This window comes from Callorhinus ursinus, unplaced genomic scaffold, assembly GCF_003265705.2.
Source record: "Callorhinus ursinus isolate GAN/ISIS: 27379988/994484 unplaced genomic scaffold, GSC_fseal_2.0 scaffold41, whole genome shotgun sequence".
In the NCBI taxonomy this organism is placed as follows: Eukaryota; Metazoa; Chordata; class Mammalia; order Carnivora; family Otariidae; genus Callorhinus; species Callorhinus ursinus.
This window is the reverse complement of record NW_027397103.1, coordinates 73,401-99,239: the sequence shown is the minus strand read 5'-3', so window position 1 is coordinate 99,239 and position 25,839 is coordinate 73,401. Positions and strand designations below refer to the sequence as shown.

General features: G+C 44.6%; 1 protein-coding gene across 18 annotated transcripts in view; it reads right to left on the bottom strand.

Annotated features, from left to right (window-relative positions):
• Positions 1-1,245: 1,245 nt before the first annotated feature.
• Positions 1,246-25,839, bottom strand: part of GIT2 (GIT ArfGAP 2) — a 50,341-nt gene continuing 25,747 nt past the window's right edge. For 3 of the 18 annotated variants that reach the window (XM_025889350.2, XM_025889351.2, XM_025889357.2), the window contains exons 12-20: positions 25,259-25,370; positions 22,220-22,362; positions 20,085-20,234; positions 16,265-16,513; positions 14,559-14,648; positions 10,471-10,553; positions 9,690-9,878; positions 5,277-5,340; positions 1,246-4,528 (exon numbers count right to left, since the gene is read on the bottom strand). In XM_025889350.2, coding sequence (XP_025745135.1) covers positions 4,316-4,528; positions 5,277-5,340; positions 9,690-9,878; positions 10,471-10,553; positions 14,559-14,648; positions 16,265-16,513; positions 20,085-20,234; positions 22,220-22,362; positions 25,259-25,370 — 1,293 coding nt within the window. In that variant the 3' untranslated portion in view covers positions 1,246-4,315. Of the gene's footprint in view, positions 4,529-5,276; positions 5,341-9,689; positions 10,554-14,558; positions 14,649-16,264; positions 16,514-17,066; positions 17,845-20,084; positions 20,235-22,219; positions 22,363-25,258; positions 25,371-25,839 lie in introns of those variants that run through there. The other 15 variants (XM_025889354.2, XM_025889356.2, XR_003211651.2 and 12 more) reach the window with 14 other exon arrangements.

The window sequence follows — 25,839 nt, the reverse complement described above, 5'->3', positions numbered from 1 at the left end:
GGTCCCGGCGCCCGGGGCTCAAGGGTGAGACAGCCCTGCTTGGGGGGCCTGTCTTAAGGGTCACAAACTGACTGTGCCCCACTTACCCACGTAGTCTCACATCATGCCCGGGCCCCCCTCTGATGTCTGACCCAGACCCTGGGGGAACATGGTCACCCCTGGTTTCACCTCCCATGGGGCCACACTGTATGAGACTCCGCGGTCCTGGACTGCCAGGGGCGGGAAAACCCAACTGGGCCGATTAAGAGGAAGACAAACTGGCCTACTAATAACTCACATGCCTCTCCTCAGCGTTAAGTGCCCAGGGAGTGAACTTCCTCATCCCCGCCGTGGAGCCACGCCTGCTGCACAGGGACACCGGATTGTAGGAGTTAATACTGGTACAGACCCCAGCACAGCGCCTAGCAGAGTCAACAGTTGATACAAGTTAGCTGTAATGGTAATTATAAAAACATGTTGAAAAGCAGACGGCCAGGAGGTGCGTGGTGGGGGGTGCAATGGCCTACAGCAGAGTGGGGGCCGCGGACTCCGGGAGCCCGGGAGCCTGGCTGTGGTTGGAGTGGGAGGCTGCGTTCCAGCGAGCCCTCCCAGGGCTGCGATGCTGGCACCCGCGAGAACCCCTGGCCTAGAAAGAACCTCTGGGTGTGAGCTGCTGCGTCTGGGGCCTCAGACAAGCTGGCTCACACAGGGAGGACGTTCCATGTCCCCTAGCCTTGTTGCTTGGGAAGGCACCTGCGATGGCAAGGCCCTGCTCCTCCTTCTGAGACAAGAGCCCCAAGTCACCCCTAGAGAACAATTGTTGGGGACTGAGGGTGGCCCCGATGAACCCAGGTATATCCCACCGTCCCTATGGGAACCTGCACAACGGGCCTGGCTCCGAAAGAAGACTGGTGGCCTTAAGAGACTAACCCCATGACCCCCTCACCTGGTAGAGGAGGTGAGGGTACCGGGCCCGGCTGGCTGTCACTGAATTTGAAAAATTAAACTTTAGGAGTGAACACATCGTAAGATCAATGGAGTGGAGAATGGAGTGGAGTGACGTGTAATTTCTTTTGAGAGAGCTACCTGCTAATAAGCAGGAGGAAAAAGGTCACCATTCCTGTAAACGGCCAAGAGACACCAGGGGTGGAGACATTCACTACTGTCTCATTAAAGATTACCTTACGGGAGGAAAACATTCTTGAAACTTTGACAGAGAATCTGGTACCACCACCTAATTGCCAGGAAACAGAATTACCACAAAGACACACTATAGAGCCTGTTTATTGCATAACTAGCAGGCACAAATTCCAAAACGATTTTACAATGCTTACAGGGTTGTACAGTAATTACAGGGGTAGAATGTACAATAGACACAAAAGGTACAGAATAATGGGTGACGTGGATAGAACACATTTGAACAAAAGGCATTTCGTTTTTCCTATGCAGCATCTTCTTTCATAAAAACTAGGGTGACTTTCACGGGGACAGAGACAGAAGGAACAATCTAGGATTGGAGAGCTCACAGCCGCTGTGGACAGACACACACTCATCTCGCTCTTGGTTCTGCAGCTTCAGTCATTGGAGGAACGGGAGAACAGCTCCCGAGGTGTGTGTCTGTGGTTCCAATTGTATGAATGCCGTATTTGATCTTTGGGCCCGATTCCCTGTTCTTTGGCAAATAAGAACTATTTGCGTTCCGAGGCAGAGAACTTCAGCTAAAGGAGCTTCGGGGTGGAGCGGTCTCCTTCGGCAAGTGTCAGTTTCATAAAGTGCACCTCCGTCCTATCAGCTTGTGGCGTGGGGACAGGGGGAGATTGGAGAACTAAGAGTAAAAAATGACTTTAGAGAACGTGGGCATTAGTGCAAGGCTATGGAACACATGTGCAAAAGGTGGTGAACGGCCATCCAGACAAGGTGCCACTTGCCAATGGGACCTGGTCTCAGAAAAGGTGGAGGCAATGTGCAGGGCAGCAGAGGGAGGCATCCCACTCCATCCAGAACTTCTCTCTCGAGTGTTGGCACTGTGGGTTCTCAGAGCAAATGTCTGTGGTGCTCTTAAAATTGGGGGTGCTCTCTGGTCCCCACACTCCTTGACTTTCTCTAGGGGCACAGAGACAAGGTCCTCTGTCACTCGTCCTTGAGTGTTCCAGAGAGGACGCTGCTGCACCCCCTGCAGATGATTCATTTAGAAGCCTGTCCTCCCTGGGAGGCCGAGGCACCAACTCAAGATGGCCACTGGGCCTTTCCTGAGGCCCCTGCACGGGCCCAACAGGAGGGCAGGTGTTTGCAAGAAAGAGGAGGAAGGACAGTGTGGCATGCAGACAAGGCTATCAGATGGTGCTTGAATTTAAGGTAGAAGGCATCCCCTCAGCATCCAACAGGAACACGGCACTTAGGATTGTGCAGACAAGTGGATGAGTCTTTTGGAGATGTGGACCCTTTCCCCACGCTACTCAGTGTAGCAAAATCCAGCAAAAGCATCCACACACCAGGACTTAGTAAACCAAACACCATCACGGTGCTTCCTTCACAACAGCATCCGGTCAAGCTATAAAGATGTTTGTGAGTCAAACAGTTCTGTGAAAATACAGGCTTATTTAACACATATTTAGGCAACTGTGATTACTTTGACTTCCTCACGTGTATGAATGAGCACTATGGGACAATATATGGGTAAGATGGGGACTAAAAGCGACCTGACACAGGTTAGGGGTGGCCAGGGTACAGGTAAGCCTCGGCAGTAAGGCAGGTGTGGCCTTCCTGCTGCGGCTGACAGGAGCCCCAGGCAGAGACTGTGGGCTGCAGCCTGGAGGCCATAGCTCACCCACACATGTGCCGTGACAAGGTTTTGTTGCCGTTTATAAACAGAAAAATGGCACAAAAAATATCCGTATTTCTGGCGTCTCTTAAAAACAACAAAGCTCTGCCAACCCCGGGCCCTCTTTTCCACAAGGCAGCCTGGGTGGAACTGGGGAGCTGCTGTCCCTACTGGGTGTGCCACTTCTCCCCCACGGTCCTCTGGCCCTGCTCTGTACCTGGCCCACTTCATTCATCTCCATCGGTGCTGCCTGGCCCCTCTGGTCCACAAAACTGTGTAAGAAGCAGGGACAGGGATAGGCTTTAGCATTCAGAGCAAGAAAGGTCTTTTTAGTAGTTTAAAAACCAATGTCAGTATGTTCCAGAACTTAAACCTGTACTTTTGTAGTTTTGGGATAGCTGGCAGTCAGCTTGAGTACTCTCTGAGGAATTCGTGAAAGATAAACTCTAATTTTTAAGTACCAGCGAGGTAATGGAGGAGAAAGCATACTCAGATGACTGTGTAAGCCTTACCTTATAAGAAGTCCTTAAAGGTGATGAGATGTGCCAAACCGTGTGAGGCCGTGTGAGGAAGCTTTAAGTGGTTAGAGAAACCGAGTTCTGGGAGAGAGATACATTACCATGTCAGGGAGTAGGTGATTTCTCTTCCCACGGTTTATGGCAGTGATATCTGAATGGGGTGGCACAGAATTAGTTAGGGCTTGTGGGACGTGACTCCTCTTTGCCACACATCTGGAATGACACGTCTGGTTTCCGCAGGAAGGTGGAGCACTGAGCCGTGCGTGATAACGTGGCCCCGCTCCTACCTGGACAGGGCCAAATGACACGTGACGTGGGGGATGAGTGCTTATCTGGCACCACGGAGACCTCAGGATAATGGTAAAAGACACAGAGGATCCAGACCGAAACATCAAATAAAAGAACATCTAACAAGATAAAACAGTTAAAAGCAATGGAGCAGTTAAATTGTTTCCTTCCAAGAGAGACAGTTATACTACTTTTAGAGAGGGGCATAGTCCTTTCTCTATATCCATGTTTGGAGACACCCCAAACTTAAGAGATTTTTGCACTAGGGCTGGAAAATTCACTTATTGCACAATGCTTGCTAGGGAACAGATGAGGTGGATTTTTTTTTTTTTAACCCAAATCTCTCCAGAAAATATTTCACTAAAAATCTCATAATTTTAACCCTAAACAGGCAGTTTCAAAGGGATGGAAAAGTTCTAACAAACTTGAAACAATGGAACTATGCATTTGGATGACTATGACCGTCAACTCAACAGCACAACAGAACATCAGAGAGGAAACTGGCAAACAGGCACAAAATAAGGCAAGTGGGTTAAATTAACAGTCGAAAATTTGTTAGAAAACATGCAAAAATAATACTGAGTTTTTTAAAAAAAGTTTTAAACTTTCAGTAAATGTTTGTTTCTGTAAAAAGTGGCAGAATTCCACATCTCAATTTGAAAGTGGACTTTAAAAAGCCTAGAAAATGCAAGGGCCGGCACTGAGCTGCTCAGTTGTTGTTTTCTTTGGTGGTGATGGTGACCAGCTGCTTGGCGGCCTTGGCGATGTCGTATGCGCACTGGATGACCTGCTGCGTGACCAGCTGGATGTCCGTGGGCGGGCCAGGGTCCCCGGGGAGGGTCTTCTTGCACTCTGACTGGAGTCGGTAGGCACTGGATGTCAGCAAGCGCAGGGAAGTCCTCACTGTGTCAGACTTGGGTTTCTGAACAGAAGAACACAGTTGTCTGCGTGAGCTGCACGGTGGACACCCAAGAGCAGGGACAAGAGTTCTTGTGAGGACAGCTCAAGCTGTTCCACGGTGCACGGCAGTTTCGTCGTGCCCTTTCTCAGTGGGGGTGCTCGGGACACGGCAAGCTGTGCGGCCCACAGCGTGAGAGATGCCCAAAGTGCTCGGTCAAAGGTCAAAGTGTACGCAGTGTCATTTTAGTAGGATATCCTACTCTGAGGTGGTTTTTGAAAAACAGTAGTAACCCACTCGGATGAAATATTCCAGATACAATTTTATTCTATTAATGCTTTGCCTTTTAGCACTGGGCTCACACATTCTTGTCTTATTAAAACCAATATTCATAGGGGTGCCTGGGTGGTTCAGTCGGTTAGGCATCTGACTTTTGGTTTCAGCTCAGGTCATGATCTGATGGGTCCTGGGATGGAGCCTCGAGTCAGGCTCCTCACTCAGTGGGGAGTCTGCTTGAGATTCTCTCCCTTTGCCCCTCCTCCCCCACTCTCATGCACATGCGTATGCACTCTCTCTCGAATAAATAAATCTTTAAAAAACAACAAAAAAACCCCACCAATATTCATGTAGGACCAAGTGATTTCCATGTCCTCTATGACTGCATATTTAAAACTTGTGCTAAAAAAAGGTTAATATAATATCAAGGGTCCTGAAAAAATTTCTTTCAGTTCATTTAAAAGGATCTGAACCAAGTAAGTAGGAAGCGACTTACTTTGGGGAATAATGCTGCCATTTCAGTAACAGCTACGTGTATCCTCTCTGAGCACGGGATATAGCTGCAAGAATATTGAAGAAGTTATTCAAAGACAGCAAAAGTACAAAGTACTGCAGAGATGGAGAGTACTCAGGGGCCAGAATGCGCTCCATTTATATTCCCCCAGGGAAGGGGCTGAGGCTGCCACCAGCCCACTGCGGATGCCACGCCAACAGGAGCAGGGTCCTCATCCTTTCCTGAAAGTTCATTCAATCTGCTACAAACAGTCTCCAGGTATGGAACGTGGACTAGCCAGGGGAAGCCACAGCCAGCCAGCCAGTCTATGACAACACTCATACCTCTTCCAGTGGGTCATTTGGTTCTCATGTGCTTCATCTTTCTCATTTCTTGAGAGAGAAGGACTTCCACACAGAGGCCACGGAACTTAAAAATACAGGACTGAAAAAAAGTCCTTAAAATTAGAACTGGAGCCTATATCTCGACACGCACATGTTGCTTAAAACCGATGGACCTCTCTCAATTCCTTCTATTCAAATGCATCTCAACTGCTGGGGAATCAAAAAGCTTTACTTTGGGTAAAGAGAAAATACTGAGGTCCACGCTCGTACTTGATCACTTACGCACTTTCTCATGAAGCCGCCGTGACTCTGCTTGTAACCAAAGGCTAGGAGTACAACCAGCACTTTCTATGCTTGCTTAGTGAGCTCTGAGAAGACAAAGTGCATGGACTCTGCCTGTCCTCGCCCTTTCCTCCAGGCCACCTGGCATCCTCAGGGCCCCCGAGATGACAGTAGAGAGCTGAGGCTTCAGGAGCACTGATGGAGTGAGAGCTCTGTTCCCATTTTTCAAAAGGGGAAACTGAGGCCTAGAGAAGAGGACGAGTGTCCAAGTTCCCACAGCTGGTGAGAGAGCCGAGCACACACCCAACTGTCCAGCACCCGAGCCTGGGCCCCTCAACACCACACCACAGGCCTCTCCTGCTATCAGAGACACAACAGCCTCACACCTTCCTTTAGAGCAGGCCTCTTTTCATTCGTGACTGGTGACTCTGACTTCTTAGGTGAGGAAAACCGCAGGAACGGAGACTAGGGCTTCACTCAGGCTTCCTATTCTTGGCACTGTGATGTGCAGCATATGGGGCTGGTTCTCTGCACCTTCAAAATATTAGGCTTCCGCCCTTAGTATGTGTTACGAGGTCAAGAGACAGAGACACACTGAAGATGGGACTGAGCAACAGTTCTTGGTGAGCACGCTGCCACCAGGCCTGGGTTCTGGTTTTAGGACAACTGACCCACAGAGCCCAGGGGGGAAATGGGATATGAGAAAGCTTACTAGCAGCCTATTTGTGGCATGGTAGGAAATATGGTGTGAATACACAGGTGTGGCCTTCCACAAGCACCCATGTTGGCTATGTTTTAAACTTTCCCTTCCAAGACAGGAATGAAATCTTGTTCGGTATCCAGCTTTGCACTTAAAGCCCTCGAGTAAAATTCTTTCTCCATTCTTTAAGTCATAAAGTTGGGTTCTGCTTAAACACTGTCATAATAAGCAACCCTGTATTTCATCTTTGTAAGAAATCTAGTCTCAAAACTATTTTAATTAAGCCTGGCTACTACATTTTAATTAAATCACTGTATCTCAAGAAAGTGGTTTTTATATTATCCCAAAATACCTTCAAATGGGCAATCCTGACTTCTACCTTTGTGAGCAATTAAAACCATACTCCACATGGTAACAAAAAGGCCAAGGCAGAGGGAGTCACTTCGCCTGTGTATGAAGGGGCAACAACCCATCTGGTCACATACTCAGGGAAAAAGGTTATGTCTATGGCAACCACTGTCTCAGGCATAAATCTTACTTGAATCAATATGTCCATTAATAACATGTTAACAGAGAATCACACCTGAGAGTTTTTTGCTCACAGTTTTCATTTTGAGCCAGAAATGTAATTCCACCTTCCCCCTGCTACACAGAAGACAATTTTCCTAAGGACACCTCCCAAACACTCACTCAGTACGGAATACTTCAGGCAGTCCCCAGTGAACCACAAAAGCAAGCACATGCAGATTAATGAGAAAGTCGTCATCCTCCTCGCTCGGGGGAGTCCATGTTCACAACTTCAAGCTGTTATCTTTCCTCAAAAAAGGCTTTTGTGCATAATATGTAGTACTCCTGAGCTGTGTGACCATGCGTGCATGTGTGCGTGTATGAGAGAGAGACAGAGACAGGCAGGGAGTGGGGCTGGAGGCCCAGGGGAGGAACCAGGCTGAGGCAAGGCCAGGGGCTGTGGGCAGCTCGCCCGGCTCAAGGGACCAGGGCAAAGCCTGAATGTGTCTGCGCAGGCTGCTGGTCTACTTAGGATGAGCGTAAGCGACAGATGAACAAGAGGAGAAAACAAGCGGAAAAGGCATGGGTTTAATCACTACAATGCAAAATTATAAATTAAAATGTCTTGCACATGTATGTAACCAGAGATTTTAGTAGAACACTGAACAATTCAAAAAACATAAATTCTCTAGATCAATTCTGATTTACACTGAAAGAGTGAACTAATGATTAAACTCTGCATCATTCTCTCATGTCTTAAAAAAATCAGACTGTAACGCTTTTGAATGGGTTTGCACATCTTAAAAAAAAAAAAGAAAGAAAAAGAAAAACAAGCACCTTATTGTGATCTCAGAGGCCAAAAATGGCCTCCAGGCAGATATTTCTATTTTTGACAACTACCAAAGAGAACGATGGAATGTAAACATTTTTTGTTTGTTTGTTTGAAATACAAGCATGGCACCTCAGAACTGGAGTAAATGAAAAGCGAAGCCTGTTGTTGACCAGTGGGAGAGCCCTGGGGAGGGAGGCCATCTCGGTGTCGGGAGTCCGTAAAAGACTGCCCTTTGGAGCGCTGTGACACATCTTGCTTTATGCAGGGAGCTCCTGAAGTTGTTTGCTGCCAAGCCTGTGGTGCTGAGCGGAGGGACTGCGCACCTGCAGCTCGTGAGGCATGGAGGTGTGTGACAGAGAGGCTGCCTGAAAGGATGGGGATGAACAGCCCTGTAATTCTCATGGAAGGAGGCTGAGCAATAGCCTTCCACTTTTCCTCCGAGGATCCTCCAGCAGTCCGTTCAGGAAGACGAACTCTCATCCCTCACCAAACACTGTCCACTCCTCTCCCGCTGAGTGGAAGTAGTAACCCTGGGAGAAGTGAGAGTTGTGGAAAAAGGGAAGGAGGAGAGAGGAGTCTAGCCTGGCGGTGCCGGGAACCCAGAGAAGGCAAAAGATAACTGGGCATCTTTATGAGGCGTAAGCGAACAGGGAGGACCAAGGAGGAGCAGTACAATGTTCCTGGAACAACCTGTGTGGGCGCACTGCCCGCAACGGAGCTCTTCGCCGAGGCTCCACACTCTACTGACCCACGGAAAACAGTGAGATTGCTCGGGGCTTGTGACTGCCTCTGCTGCTTTCGTAAACTCAGCGGGAGGATGTTACACACTCCACGAGTGTGTCTAAACATGGCTGGCCACGTGAAACTAGGATGTCACCTGGAGCAGTTAACAACTCACCAGAAGTTCTCAGAGAATTCATGCTCAGGGAACAAAAGAATGAGCAAGAAGAGCCAGTCCCTTCTTCACCGTAAGAAATAACTCTGCATGGGGACGCCTGGGGGGCTCAGTGGTTAAGCATCTGCCTTCGGCTCAGGTCATGATCCCAGGGTCCTGGGATCGAGTCCCGCATTGGGCTCCCTGCTCCGCGGGAAGCCTGCCTCTGCCTCTCCCCCCTGCTTGTGCTCACTCTCTCGCTGACAAATAAATAAAATCTTAAAAAAAAAAAAGAACTCTGCAGGATGTGGTTCTGTTCAGAGTAAGATGACTGTTATTTCAGGAGCACAGAATTATTTGGGTGTCAATTAGATTCACTTTTATTTGTAAACCGCTTTGTTTCCTAGATGTTCACACATGCTGCACACACACACACACACATACACGCACGAAAAGGAGACCTAAGAAATGTTTGTGTCAGGATACCTTTTAAGTCAGACAACTCTGCTCTAGCTAGGGAGACCACAGGGAGCACAGGGGCTGGACAATCAGGTGCAAGGTCTAAGGTAGCTTCTTTCTTTCCTCTCGCGATCGGCACCAGCAGTATCACCAACCCTAAATAAGCTGCAGTTCTATTTCTAGAGGCATGTTTCCAGAGCACTTCATAAGAACACGGAAAATAGAAAACAGCATGTAAAAAACAAAAACACACCGAAATTTACAAATTTGTTCTTAAGCCTGTTATGCAAACCTGAAATTTTCCAAAAAACCTTAAAAAGATCAGCATACTGAAAAAAAAAAATCCCTGTTCGTAATAGAGCAGCATCTCTTCCAGAGCAGGTACACTTTTCCAGGCAGAATTTTCCAACCCCCTTACCTGTCATGTTTATTTTCTTGCGCTGCTCTTAAGAGCTCCTGTATGTTTTTGGTGATCTGCTCAGTTTTCCGGATGACGTCTTCCGTGCTGGGGAGGGTGGGGCTTGGGGCTGTGGGGGGTTCCGCTGTATCCGGTACTGCGCCGTCGCCTTGCCGCACCATACTCCTCCGCCTTCCCTTTCTGCTTGACCTGTGACCATCAAAGAAGTGGCTAAATGTGACAGGTGCTTATTAGCTGCTTCTCTGCTTCTAGGAGCCAGTGCATGTGCATTTGCTGAATGCATGAGCTGGCTGCTTTTGTGGTTTCCTTTATCCTGTCTGGCAGGAGACTCACGGTGAGGCTCTTTCCTCAACAGGCAGCCACAGCTCACATGGCAGCTGCTACCACGGGGCTGGAAGTTATGACTCTTAGAGAAAGGGTAAAGACAGGGAAAGGGAGGAAACAAGTGGAACAGCGAGGCTGTGTTGTTACAAAGCCATCCTTAAGCCAGCTCATCCCTTGGGCTACAAATGTAGAATGTGACCTCACGTTGACTTAAGAGTACTGATTTTAAGCACATACAGCCACTGAGAGACGTGTGTAATAGGCCGGTAAAAGAAAACCAGGCCCCTGGGGTAATAATAGGATAAGAGGTTGAACTATAAACTTAGGCTTCCATGTTTTACGAGCTCATGGGTCTGAAAATAGAGAGGAGGCACGTGGGGGATAAAGTGCGTCTTCTGAGCACGGCTGCTAGGTCTCGGGTTCAAGAGCCCGCCCCAGGGCAGTCCTGCAGGTGTACCCCGTGTCGTCTGGGTCCGTGTCATTGGGGGTGTTGTCGTAGTCACTTTCAGGCGTGCTGTTCTGCTTCTCCAGCCTGGATGCCTGTAAGAGAGAAAGGCAACACCTGTTAGTGTTGAGCCCGAGGCCTTTGGGAGCCTTGCCTAGGAACGATTACCTGTTACGCTACGTGGCCTTCAGGCCCTAGATCTCACTTGGGCCAGGAGCCAACCCTTTACTGAAAATTTAGTAAAAGTTGAGTAAGAGATCCAGAAATGATTTCTCTCCCTCTTGGCACCATTTTCTTCTTAGCTCAGTGGCAACTTCATAAACAGATCCCCGGTATAAACTAACGCAGACATGCAAAGCAACACACCCACATTTAGTTTTCTAAGGAATATGGAGTTTAACCATAATACAATGCACACAGGCCAGCACTTACATACCCAAGACCTTCGGTGCTGGAAACCAGCTGCAGATTATCTAGTCTAATACCAGATGAGAAAACCAAGGGCCATAAGAGCTGGGGGACAAAGCCAAGGCCACAGAGTCAGCAGAAAACCAGCACCAAGAACCTAGGTCCCGTCTCCTACTATCTCCAGTATTCCGTGCCTGGGGGCCTGAGGATTGTCACTGCTCAAAACACTTAGGGCTCTCCAAGAACTGTCCTCAGAGACAGTTGGTATGAGCCACACAAGAAAACCAGTATTATTAATGCTGCATGTTGTTTGTGAACCAAAATTGATTAACCCAGCATGACACTTGGTTTCCAACCACTTTTATGTTTCCCAAAACATCTATCCCTTAAGATATAAATACTTGATGCAATTGTGGAGATTAAAAAATGGAACACAGATTCAAAAGAGGAATCCTAAAAATGTTTTGGGCAAATGTCAGCACAGCGAAGCATAGGGTCTTCCAGGGTGACCAAATTTGGAGGGGACCACATGCCCTTGAAGGGGACTATGTTAGTTCCGGAGTGTTTAATAAAAATGATTTTCCCTCAGTATTTATTTTACCCACAATGTCTGGGAATTTCTTCATCTAGAACAGAAGTCAGTGGAAATTGATTCAAAACCTAACTGGATCACCTTGCAAAATACAAATATGAGCTATTTCTACCTTTATACCTTGAGTTTAATCCAATCCAAGTTACTCAAAACATGTGACTAAGGAATTTTATTGATGCTGCAATAAAATGTGGTTAAAGATATAGCTGTAACTTAAGATCCTTGTTCAAACCTATGGAGACTTTGTATCTTCATCCAAAAGAATGGCTAGCATAGAGTAGGCCAGTTTAAGAGTCTATATAAAGTCTAATTATTTGCTCCTTGCTGGTAATGCTGCTTGGCCCTCCGAAGGCTCGATGCAGACCCACAAGGCTGCCAGCACCCAGGTGGGGAAGACTCCTTATTCATGCCATATTTGGCTTCACTCTCCCCATGGCCTCCCTTTCCCCTCCCAGGGCAAAGGCTCCCTTCCACTGTGTGCTGAGGTTTTCCCATATTTCTGAGTGCTCTTATTTGGTTCTAGCCATTCTAATATAAGACGCTTGCTGGGCTCCTAAAATTCAATGTGAACTCATGCTCTACCCACTCAAATTCATCTGGCAAATGATTTAAAGTGTTGGCTTGGAGCTATGTGGAGAGTCTGTAAAGCTAAGTTCTATAAAATCTACTATAACCTTCCAGATCCCTGTGTTTATATCTCCTACCAGTAGGCAGTTCTGTTTTACCTGCTGCCTTATTCTCACCTGGCTTTATGAATCCGTCAGTGAGTTACTAGACACTAGAAGTGTAGCTGGAAGACCAAAGCTAGGCACTGTACCTCATGCAGGGAACAGGGAAAGCAGGCTCTTCTAGAGGTGATCTTAAAAAAGCTCCCCCAAAACAAACAAACAAAAATACCCCATCTTACCTTTCACAGGGAATGCTTATTTCCTTTAGTTTCTATATACACATGCACATACACATGGATGAGTGTTTGTATGTGCGTGTGTGTGTACACACACACGCACATACAAAAATGAATACGTAAAAAACTGGCATTTAAAAATTATTCTAGAAAATTCATCCAGAGCTGCTCCAGTGGAAAAATCTAGAAAACAGAATTAAACCCAGAAAATCTCACATTTTTATAATCTTTTTGCTTTCCTTGATGTAAATGTGATAATTACAAATCAAATGCATTACCCCGCAATGATCGAAAGTACCACGTTTCATTTAAACGTTTTAGAAGAGTAACAGCTCATATATCCAACAAGTACTCAGGAAATGTTCCTCAAGCCCAGAAAACAACATATCGCAATAACCATCCGGGAAATCAGTTACTTACACAGTATTTCATCGTTGTCAGTAAAAGCATGGTACAGAATTTCAAATTAGCCAGCATTTAATTTTATGAAAATTACTGTAAACATGCAGAGCTAAGATTAAGACCTATTAGTTAAAGCGCTGCTCTCTCAAAGCTGTTAATAGAAAAGTCACCTTATAGCTGGTGCTGGTTCAGTTTACCGAACAGATTTGCAGTTTTCTCTGAATAGAGACATGCCATAAAAGCCTAAACTCATGATGAAGCTGTCAGGAACAATCGAGATTATCAGTTTAAATGACATAACTGTTAATCTTGTATAAAATTTGTCTCAGCAAGCAGTCCCTGCAAGGATTCTCAAAACTACCAAAGAAGATAGATATTTTTTTCTTTTTAAACAAATTTCACAGTGGGCAAAGGAGGTTTACTTGATTCTTACTAGCAAAATTTCAAATGAGTGGTTTCATTTCTATTTATCTGTCCCTTAGTTTTAACTGAAAAATTACAATAAAAACATTGCAGTTGATGTCAGAACTGTTCAGAAGACTAAGTATCATACAAGAATTCCTTTTAATAGACTACCTCCAAGTGTGGAAGAGAACCGCCAAAGGGCCTCAATGAGCCATATGGCACTGGCAGTGGGAACGAACGACTCTGTCATTCCTACTGAAATGGAGGGGATGGAATAAAGCCTCATGCAAACCCCACCCTGTCTGTGAGGGTAGTGCCTCACCCACAGCCACCTTCCCTCAAGTTGGATCACACTACCCTTCTGTTAAAGAGTGTGCCATGACCTGAACGCAGGTCTTGCAAGCCTGTACACTCTCTCTACTGCTTTCCAGCTTGACATCATGCACTCTTTGTGGAGGGAAGGATTTTTTTTTTTTAAAGTAAACTCCACGCCCAGAGTGGAGCCCAATGGGGGGCTTGAACTCATGACCCTGAGATCAAGACCTGAGCTGAGATCAAGAGTTGGACATTTAACCGACTGAGCCAGCCAGGCGCCACAGGAAAGGATTTTTTCAAATTGACAGTGCCTTTGGGAGCAGGCATGTCACCTAAGTCCCTGGGACACTCTGACTTACCAAAAGGTTGGGTATGGAGGAGGCGCTTGAGACTGTTGTCTGCCTACTCTAAAAGGGGCTTACCTGAATCACATATTGTTATAGGGAATGTAAATATACATCAGCAAGCTGGACTCAACCAACTCATTAAGTGAACTGCTCCATACTCGCAGCTGCCTACACCTCCAATGCTGGCACGTGTTGCAATTCTGATGCAGGGGGACTGCAGAAGCTGGGTGTGTCAGGTATGGCATGGACATAAAAAATGTCAACAGGCAAAACAACACAAAATAATAAAGCACGGTGTCTTAGTGTTTCAGTTAGCCCAAATATACTAGTGTTAATCTGACAACTGTTACTCTGGACAAATTTGACACAGTGGCCCTATTATAGTATTTAACCAGCAGCCAGCTAATTGTTTTTGATTGTTTAAAAAGACAGTATTGTTCTCAATAAATGTTATAGGGTGAATTGCAAACTTTGTTAAATATTAAGTGAAATGGAGCAATGTGGGGTTAGACAAAAGGGAGACCACCTCCTACAGACATGCGTGTGTGCGTGTGTGTGTGCACGCACGCGTGCCCGCACGCCACTGTGCTGAGACACCTGGGGGAAGCACTGCCTCATGCAGGACAGAAGGGCAGTTAGTGGAGGGACAGGAGGGCCAGGAGAAGCACAAAGCGCCCAGGAGCACTGCCCCTCCTCCAGATAGCAGATCGGTCAGAGTGTACTTAACCCTTCGGGCGCTTTCGTCCCTCGACCAGGAAAGTGTGGAGGGGAAGGAAGGCAGAGACGAAGAGGAGGTCACAAGCGCACTCCTCCCGATCTGGAAGGGGAAAAAGAAACACACTCGGGAAAATACAAAACAAACAAAAGACCCTACACCACCTTTACCCAGGGCTTCCCAGTAAAAGAATCCTAAAAACAAACTCACTCTGTGAGATCAATGCTGAAATTTCTATGACAGGCAGGCTCAGTGCCATGCTAGATGATGACAGGTCCCCAGAAATGTTTACTCCTTTAGTGAGATGCCTCCCAGAAATTACTTGGAATTTATAAAGCTACTTTTCCATAAGAGAAAAGATAACACCTAACATAATTTGTTAATTTTGTCAGATAGCCTTAAGCAAATGTCTGTTTTTTAATCAGGATATACTTGAAATAAGAAACTATATGAATGGTTCAGTTGGTATAGGTTATTAAGCTACTCTTCAGTACAGATACAGAACTTTAGCAATAAAATGACATTGCATTCTAAATGTTTCTAAAATTAGAAAGTATACTGTGAAAACTGACAAAAGTTGCTTTTCCTAACTTTTGTTTTCAGTTATACAAAAATAAGATCCTTAAGTTAGTTCAATGACATTTCCATTACACCAAATGTACCAAATCAATTGCCTTAGAATGTTTTAGCCCAAACAACTTAAGAAGTGGAAGTAACGGACCCCCAACTACAATATAACACTGAAATTTTACCACACTGAAGCCTGACAAAATTAAACTAAGTCTTAATTTACTAGACCATATCCTTTCCTCTGCATTTACTCTGAGAATTTTTTGGAAACTCCTATAAAATCTGACTGAAGAAATAACAACTTTCACATTCATAAAAGATAAATACTACTCTCTGAAAAAGTGTAAGTTCCAAAATGTCCGTAACATTTTGTCAAAAGATGGGTTTTAAAATAAATTAATTCGAAAGAAATGTAACATTTGAAAACCGCACAACACAATACTTATTCTGTTGTAAAACAAGATGGTTAGCAGCCTGTTACAGAATGCAATCTTTGGCATACAATACTTGTAAAATCGGTATAGAGGTTTTACATTTCCCTTTTATGAAATGACAGAGCAACGCTGTCTCCATGAAGGGGAGGAGGGGGGATGCAGAAGCTAAGCAAGCAGGCTGACCACACATGGAGAGGCTGCGGAGGCCTGGAGGCTTCCAGACCTACCCTGCACACCCAGGCTGCAGACACTACCTGCTCCACCAGGAGGAGCAGAGAAGGCACTCTGAATTCTAAGGGCTCCATTTCACAGAGGCGCACCTATCTGTCTACCTCAAAGAAGATGGCACTTAATTTTGCTGGTGACCTTTACCATTTGTTTTTGTTTTTAGAAGTGGGGAAGAAAGCTTGTTACAAAAAAAGTTCCAGTACTGACTGGCTGGGAAAGATATTATGGATATGAGGGAGGAAGGGGGGGCGGTGCTGAACAGGAGCCAGAATCCTGAACTTTGTTGGAAAACTTTCCGCCAATGGCCCTGTCTGCCTGTAGGAGTATAACAAGCATCTGTTGACATGTTAATACAGCAAACACAAGGATAACTCTCCTAGCCCAATTTGGCAAAGCAGAGACACAGGGATCTGCAGGTTCAGAAGAGGGAGTGCAGGAGTCAGGCTGGACAGAGTGAACAGCGGAAGCGCCAGTGGTGTTACTTACGTGCGCGGGGAAAGGCTGGAGTCTCGTCCTGCTCTCTTCGGGGTGGTTCACTTCTCCCATTGGGAGATATGGTTTCTGACCTGATCCCGTCTCGTACATGGACATGGGCCTACTGCCCCGGGCAGACGGACGTCGCTTTAAGGAAGAGTGGTTGGAAGTGTCTGTATACTCAGAACCAGTTTGCACCTGATATATATTGGTTGTGGCCTGTTTCCTGAGGTTCGAATTTTCACTCTGGAGTGTTTGAAGCTGAAAGAAATGTTTGGCAGTGGGACGGTGTTTTTCTATAGCAAGTAGAAAAAGCAAACACCAAGTAAACGCATACAACTACCAGCTTTAAACAGTAAGAACAGTAACAGCTAGCTGGGTTGAAAGTTACAGGCAACTACAAACAAGAACTCGCTCTCCTAGAATGAGTGACACGCATCAACTCACTTCATCACTCAAGCAAATTAAACAGGCTTGATTTCTCATTGCAGAAAGGTTACAGTTTGGACTTTTAAAAAACGAAATGTCTAACCACTTAAAAACTGGTCATGGTGGGCCTGGGAAATGTTTGCAGGTGAGCCGGACTCTGGATTCTTCTAAGGCTGTTTCAAGCAAGAGCTTGAGATCATGAAGATTTAGGTAACCTGCTTTTCAAATGAGCCCTGAGCAATTTGCAAATGCCAAAAATGCCAGCAGACACCATGGAAGCAGCACAAAGATAACCAGAGTTGCTTTGCAAAGCAAGAAAGACAGTGAAGTTCAGCTTATGAAAAATCAGATGGGCTACTGCTTCCCAAAAAGCCAACAAGAAAAATTATGATCAACAAATTTTTATTACAGAATACTCTTGATATTCCAAACAATTTAGAACTTCTTAAAAAAGAGAGGGAACCAAATCATGGTAAGTTTGCTATATTAACATATCATGAAGAAAACTGGAGGCCTATGGAACTACGTTAACATCTTCGTCTGAATGTTCCACGTAGCACGCTTTCTTCCCTCTGGTGATCAATCAGCTTTCAGCCAGGGCCGGAATATTTGGCCTCTCTCTCTCCTTGGGCTTTGTTAACCAAAAACACGACCTCGGTGGTGTTGGCTTTAAATACTCTAATCTGCCTGGCACCACCCTATTTTAGTTAGAGGCTGTCACTTGGAGACCCTGATTGCTCCTTCCATTCCTCACATGCAGGCTGCTTCATGGTGTTTGATGAATTAGAGTTAAGGGATCAGCAAGGAATCGTGTTACTCCTTAGCGTCTGGCATTTGAAACACAATTAACTGAGTCCCGTCTGCACAGTGTCCTTTCCCTCTGGTGCTCCTTCATCTTCCATGACATTTTATAAGCTGGGTGTGGTGTAAGTTCAGCTGTCTACTCTTTGACAGAGACTGTAAACTCTGACCAAATTCCCCACCAGGGCCAAGGCTTAAGTCCGCAAGCAAATGTATTTGCACCAGAAGATCATTACTTTTTCAACAGCAAACCCATTCAGTGTTAGGAGTTACTTTCAATTTTTATTTAGAAAGCACCGATCTGTGAATAATACACCAATAGTGGCTGCTCCTCTTCATTAATTAGCATCTTTTCCAAGCAACTGTTAAATATGAAAGATCAGATACAAATCATGCTACTTTGTCAACTATATAGATATAAAAACTTTTACCTAATTTTAAAATAAAACCAACACATCTTTGCAAAACAAGCAAATTCTATATACTTTTTATAGTAATAGTGCTAAATTTTTGGGACAGTCTGATTTATACTGCCTCTGCCACAGAAACACCCTCATTTCTGTTTTTTCCAAGTATGATCCACTAAGGAATGACAGTGCTTCTACACCACAAAGGCTTATAGGGTTTAACTTCTATCTGCAACTCATTTCCCAAAGAAAGAACAGCTGCAAAGTGACAAGCAGCCACTGAAAATTCCTACATTCCAGGATAGAGACAAGCATAAGGTGCCTGTCAAACTATTTATTAGGGAGCCCATGTCTTAAAGTGAAATGGACACAGTCCAGAGTGAGGAGCAAAAGTGACACGTGCCCCTCCACGAACGACTAGGGTGTCTGGTCATGTGCCTATACAAAAACCTTCTCTTAAGAGTTTTTTAGATAATGCCTTGAAATCTGAAACTTCATCTTAACACCTGTCATGCCTCTAAAACATCCAGTGCAGATTTTGCTTGAATGTGTTTGTTGAGCACGAGTTCCTTGTCTTGATTTTAAAAAATTTTAGTCCTTGGTATTTAGAGAGATGTCCTAGAATGTGACTGATGCTGATCTTAATAAGAATCAGACTATAGTGTTTGTTTGGAAGGAGTGTAACAGGAAATGAGAAGTTACAGGTAATTCAATAGCTCCAGAAATCAAAAGCGTTTCTAGGAATTGAGATAATCCATGAGCAATGGTAAATAATTTCACTCTGCATTTCTTAAGTCTCAAGATGTTTGCTTTCAGAGATACGAGGTTATCTCTGGTGATTTCTACAAATACTAAAGGAGCCTTATAGCAAAAAAAAAAAAAAAAAGTGATACTTAGCAGACTGATTTACACTGGCAAAGTAAGCATGTTTCAGAAAAAGTCACCTCAACAAAAATTATTAGTGCAGTTAATGGGACAAACTGTAATTCATTAAACAAAAGATATTTCAGAAAAGACAGAAGGGCTCTTGGTCTGCCCTGTTCACAGCTGCACACCAGCCCTAGATGGGGCCAGGCTGGCCCAGAACAAGGGGTGAATTAAAATCTGGTTGATCATCAGGCAGTATTATAGGTCTGGGGCCATATATCTAAAAAAAATCATCTAGAACTCCACACCAAAAGAATCCTAGACCAAGCCCCAGGCGAGAGTACACTGCAGTGTCCTTCCCTGACAGGCAGAGGGGACAGACCTCCTTCTAGTTCCTTGGGCTTCCTTTAGGGGACACAACTGGGAAGGACCCAGCTGCACAGGGAGTGCACCTTATCCTCTGTTCTTGATAATGATTCTGAAACATCACTTCAAATGGCAGAATTAAGACACAGGTACATAGTTCGTTTTGTTTCTGTTTAAGGGAAGTGCACAAAACCTCAATTTGGAGAACTGAATGACAGGGACAGCTGTCTCATAAAGAGTTACATACACAATCTCCCTCCCAAGCATATTCCTTGCTACTCGTAGCCACACTCCTTTTAGGGATTAATATATTCATATATTTCTGACTCTCCCAAAAGGCAGCAAATGAGAAAATGCCAGGCAAATGGGATTGTTTCTTACTAAGTGTACAGTTCTCACTAGTGCAAATGAAAACGTTTTCTTATATTTATGGAGTCCCTACTCTGTGGCGGGCCCTGCTCTAGGCTCTGAGGACATCATAAATTAGTTAAGTACTGGTGAAAAACAGAGCGGGGATGTGGGACAGAGCTGCCAGAGCTGGGTGGGTAACAACTGAGAATACGAGTGAGCAGGGATGGCAACCTTTGCATGGAGCGCTGAAAAGCACAGACACCTGTTCAGGGCTTTTATCTGCTCTGTCTTCATGGTGTGATTCTTTAGAATGAGCAATAGGAAGGAGTGCATCCACATTCTCAGGAAGCACGGCATAGTGCAAGGGTGGCTGCAACAAGGTTGTTCTGTGCCAACTGCTTGGGAAACTTACTCTGGATTTATTTCTATTCAAAACCACTTTGTCTGAAAGATCCAAATACATACTGCTTCCAAAAAGTTTGGCCCAAAGGTTTTTAGGTCTGTTACAATAACTGCTTCTCTCCCCTTTGCCCACCAGCATTGTGCCTGGGATTCTTTCTTATACTACGGGGTTAAAGAGTCAATCATCCTGGCATTTATTAACGTGTTACCTTTTTCTGCATAATTCTCAGCTCGTCACTCAAGTTGTTATTCACCTTCATTAGCTGTTGTATCTTGGCCTCAGAAGCCACTAGAGCGTTTTTGACCTCCATAAATTCCTGCACAGTGACTGGTCCATCTGATAAATCTGAATCTAGGCTCTAAAAATAAATTGGGGAAAATGTTCACAATCTGAGATGATGATAACATTCAAGACTCACAGCTAAAGAATTTCAAATTCTGACCATGCCAGTTGGACTGCAAAGTTAATCAAACCAAATCAAGGCTTCTGGGAGGAATGCAAAAATAAAGCATAAAGGTAGGGTTACTGTAATACCTGAAAAGTTAAATTAGAGTCAATATTTTCTAACAGAATAGGGAGTGCGGCCACAAATCTAGTCTGACGAGGACTCTCGGTGCATTTGTCTTGTATTCCCTGCCTTTCTCTTGCTCCTTTTTCTTTTTTTAAATTCGTTCTCTCAGTAATTCCTTCATTCCAACCTATTTGTATTGAGCATCCGGCAATGTTCTAGGGACTTGGGATATATAAAAAAAGAAAATAGACAAAGATTCCTGCTTCCATGGGGTTTACACCCCAGAAGAGTGGGAGATGGACAAAATAAAAATAAGTGACTATGTAGTATGATAGCAGGTGACAAATGCAATGGAAAATAGAGAAAATGAAGCGGGGTGAGGGGCTGGGGAGAGAAGTAGGGGTGAAGGTGGGTGCCTTTTAATGAGACAGGTGGGATAAGCCTTTGGGTAGGTGAGACATGAGTAACAGCTGGAAGGACATTAGTCCAGTGGCTGTCTGGAGGAACGTTCTAGCCAGCAGCAGAGCTTAGCTAGAGGCAGCAGGTGTGCAAGGCAGAGAGGAGGACGCCAGTCAGTAGGATCCCGTCATGACTTTGGCTTTTGCTCTGAATCTGGTGCTTCTGGGGACACTGGGCAGGGGCGTATCAGATGGGACGAGTGACTCTTGCTGTCCCTCCCTTACTCCCTGTATCTACTGATGGCACTATCCCTCTTGCAGTCATGTGAGCTGGACAACTCTGGACACATCTTCTGTAAGTCTATGTCCCCGCTTCAAACATTCGAACTTATTGCTGAGACCTCTTTATCTGTCTTCCTGTTTGTCCATTCTCAAATGTCTGCTGAGCTCCTCTGTGGGCCAGATCTGAGGCGAGGTCCTGGGGACTCAGCAGCAGGTGCACCAGCAGGCCTCCACTGCCTTCTCCTTGGGCCCACACTCACTCGGCTACTGTGACTTCCCTTCCATCTGGACCCTTTCAGCACAGGCTCCAGGGCGGCCTCTCAGCAGTACCCCAACTGGGTTTCCTTCCTCTGCTCTCTGACCTACCAAGAACAGTTCTCCCCAAAGAGAGGAACCAAAATTACTGACCATCGCCCTCCTGCCCTTCCTGGGCTCTACACTGCCTGCCAAGGTGTGGACTCTTCTGTCTGACGTCACGCTCCTCCAGGATGTGACCCCCGGCCTCTGCTACAGCTGTGAGTCCCACTCCTTTTAGGCTGTCTCCACACATGAGCGGGTTGTATCAGATGCCCTCTTTTACCTTCTCTCTGCCTAGACCACCCTCCCCTGCCTCTCCACATACCTAATCCCATGCATCCTTTAAGGCACATGTTGACAGACATCCCACTTACACAGCCCCCCCTCCTGCCCCTCGAGACACTTGTTCTCGACAACAAGCTGGGTCTCCTCTCACACCCCTACCCTCTGCTTTCGTTTGTTTCTTATGACATGTATCCCTTTGTACCTCTGACTGCAGTTCTCTTTCCTACTAGGCAGGGACAGCCTCACAGGAAAGGGACTAGGCCTCATTTGGGAGAGTATGATCCAGAGAAGGCACTTGGTAAACATTTGCTGAAGGAATAAAACACATCAGCCCCTCCTCACAAGTTTTATAAAATCACAGCTGAGGTATGGCTGTGATTCAATCAACTTAGGGACACAGGACCTCCTATTTTAAAACGATTTACCTTGCTGGCCCAAGCTAGTAGTAAACCCAACTTTATCTCCAGAGTACTTTTCACAGTGGTTTACAAATAAGGCGATTTTGTAGGAGGAAAGATTCCAAAAAGAAACACATTCTCCCTTTCTGTGTGCAACAACATGTCACCTCACCTTCTGCCTGTTTGCTTTGCTCGCAGTAGCTTCCAGATCTGTGTCTTCATCTGAGGCCACGCTGTCATAATCTGGCTGCTCATTGTCTTGACTCTCAACGCTGTGCTGCTTACTGATTGTTTTCAGTATGAGCTCCACATTGTCTATTAATAGAAGCAAATTAACTTTTCTTCAGGCTTAAAAAAACTGTTTCCCCTAAAATCCACTGGGAGGATTTTCGGGTTTAGCCATTTAAAGACTAAAAGAAAATGACAGAAATAGCCATGTTATATTCACACCAATACAGGAATCATAGAGCAAGTTATCAACCAGAGGGTCTACTATCACCTGCAGCGAGGCATTTCAGTGTCCCTCTGGATCACTCACCAAATGTGGGCAAATTAATTAGGTGGTTTGCGAAAGTGCTGCTCAGATTGAGGAGGTAGGTTCCTGAGTTTCTCATCATTGGAGGAGACAGAGTATAGTTCCAAATCAGGGAACTAAAGTCATAACTAATATAAAATTAACTGTGATTCAATTTCAACTATAACTTGTTTACAAGGTAATGTCACTGAAAGGAGACTGCTAAAACGGAGCCTAGAAGCTTGGTGCTCAAAGAACAGGCGTGCTGGCATTTAGTTGGCTGACTGCCAGAGAGAAAGGGGAAAACAGAACAACCCACTGGACACACACATGCACACAAGGAAGGTATGGTCTACAGGGGAGCAGGGATGATTCCAAAGGCTCTCACACATTTTGAATAAAGGATTTCACAAATTATCTAAGTCTCTCCAATTTCTCTGAGGCAACTAACTCAAGCTGACCTCTGATTTCCAATAAGGAATTTTAATTTTTCAAATTAGTATTTAAAATGCATGTATCATCTGATTTACAGAAGTAATACTCAATACAGAAAATCTGAGGGGTGCTTGGATGGCTCAGTCATTAAGCATCTGCCTTCGGCTCGGGTCGTGGGCTCCCAGGGTCCTGGGATCGAGCCCCGCATCGGGCTCCTTTCTCGGCGTGAAGCCTGCTTGTCACTCTGCCTGATGCTCCCTCTGCTTGTGTTCCCTCTCTCACTGTGTCTCTGATAAATAAATAAATAAAAGCTTAAAAAAAAAAGAAAATCTGAAACTAATGGTAATCAATCACAGCCATTGATTTGTTTTGGTCTATACCTTTCCAGTCTCTTCCCTAAACATACAAAGAGTCCACGTCATCACTTGCAGGCGGTATGGTACACAGAGCTGCCATGACGACTGAATTAGCAAACCCTGAAGCACTGTTCCGTGGGGAAAACAGGGCAGGTCCCTGCCGGCCTTTGCTCATAGCACTTTTGTTATAGCCAGTCAGCACAGAGCCTTACTTTACGTGTGCCTCTGTTTAGACGCCACTGTTTAAAAACACATTTATTTATTTATCTGAGAGACAGAGAGTGAGAGAGCATGAACAGGGGAGGAGCAGAGGGAGAAAGTCTTTCAAGCAGACCGCGGAGTCTGACATGGGGCTCGAGCCCACAACCCACGAAATCACGACCTGAGCCAAAACCAAGAGTCGGACGCCCAACTGACTGAGCCACCCAGGCGCCTCCCTGTTCAGACACCTTTAATATACATTGTTGATTCGTTAACATTGAACTCACAGCCAATAGCACTACAACTCATGTTTGAGTAAAGCTTATCTAACACAGGTATTTTCTCCATAAAAGGCACAACACAGCCTTCTTGTGCTAAGGAGCCCCAGACAGCACTTCAGCACTACACTTGGGGGCCAATTTAAACAGCAGAATCATCAACAAGAAGCACAAAAATATAAAAACATGGTACTAAGTAGACCTAAAAAGGACACTTGTTAACAGCATGACAGTTGAGACAAAAAGGCATACAAATGGCCTTGTTCAATTTCAGCTGCGAACGTGTGTTTTGATTGACTCAAATTTTTTGCCTCTCTGCACATGTCTACAAGTTACCATGAAAGTTCTGATTTCGAGATTATAGATAAGTTTTAGTGAATAGATGAATTTGCAAATATGGGATCTGCAAAAGATGAGGACTGATTATGTATTTACACAGTACTTAATGTGGTATATTTACTTGTACATATATGTGTGTATAAATGTTTTCCTTACAAAATAGGGACTAAACTATTAAACTAATTTATTACTTTATATTATGTCATTATATGTTCATTGGGAAAAAAAGTCTGCACTATTCAAATACGTGATTCTCACTACTCTATTATTTGTTTCTAATGTTTTCAGTGTTACATATACATATAACATCTCTGATCATTTCCCCTCTAATTAACTAGAAATAGAAATACTAAATCAAAGGGTATGTACATTCTGAGATTTCAAATTTATGTATGGACCCTTATCACTGCACCTTCACCAAAATTTAGTACATTGTCTTAGAATTTGCTTATTCCTGGTTGAACCAGTAAAATCAAGAACTAATGTCAGTTAATGATTACTGTCTTTGGGGAATACTATGCTAACTGAAAACAATTTTTATGGTATGTATTTCTTCTGTTTTATAATTAAAAATGCATTACTTCTATAATTAGGAAAAAAAAGAAGAAGAAGTATGGAAGAGCCAGGACGCTGAGCTACTAAACTAGACTCAACAGGGCACCTTGGAAATAGGGCTTGGTGTTCTCTACAATTTTAAACCACAATAATTCTCACCACAGACATCTCAAGTTTATAGTAACAAATTTTCTTATTTAGAGCTCAGTTCTGTATGTAAGCAACAACAGGTAAGCTGAAGTATCAGTCAAGAGGGCTGATTTTTCTTCTGCCCTCTAATAAGACCTAAGTCAGACTTCTGGGTTAATTTCAGGATGCAATTTTATAGGAAGATAGGTGATCTAAGAGAAAAAAACATATACTGGATAAATGTGAATAGCAGTTAATAAAACTGAAATATTTATAATTCATCAGGGCTCAAAAAGGTAAGTTTTTCATGATGACTGCTTTAATTAATTTATAATTTTAAATTTAATACCTGTGTTGAGTTTAGAAGTCCAAAGAAGCAAATTTTAGCAGCTTGAAACAGTTACCTTTTGAACTAGAAAGAGGACTGCCTTGCTGTCTCCTCTTGGCGTCACTGAGAATGTCGATGACCAGTGTGGCAAACTCATGGGCATTAAACCGAGCGAGTTTCTGTCTGCCCTGAGAGTGAGAAAATAATTGGAAATATTCCCAAATGTGAAAATATAGGCGTAGATATTCACATAAAACCAATCACGTTAGTGCTTTTTATGCCCGGTTTTCCCTAAAGCTGACATGGCATCCCAGGCTCAGAAACCTCTCTGTGAGGCGTGTAGGATTGCTGTTAATTATGTAGCATCTTATGAGCTGAACATCAGTGATGCTTATTTTACGATGACCTGTTACTATGATGAAGAGTCTGATGCACCTGTTTATGTCCCCTTTTTCCAAGACCAAGCAGAAGTGAAGAGAGCACATGCAAAGCAGTTCATAAAATACCTAAAAGAGCGTCAGAGTAAAATCTGCCTTCCGGTGACTAAGAGGCCTGACAATAGAGTACTGGGGAACTGACCTACAAGCTATAGTGACTGCTCTGGAGATGGAAAAAGAGTTACACAAGCACCTACAAGAGCTGAAGAGCTTGGCTTCT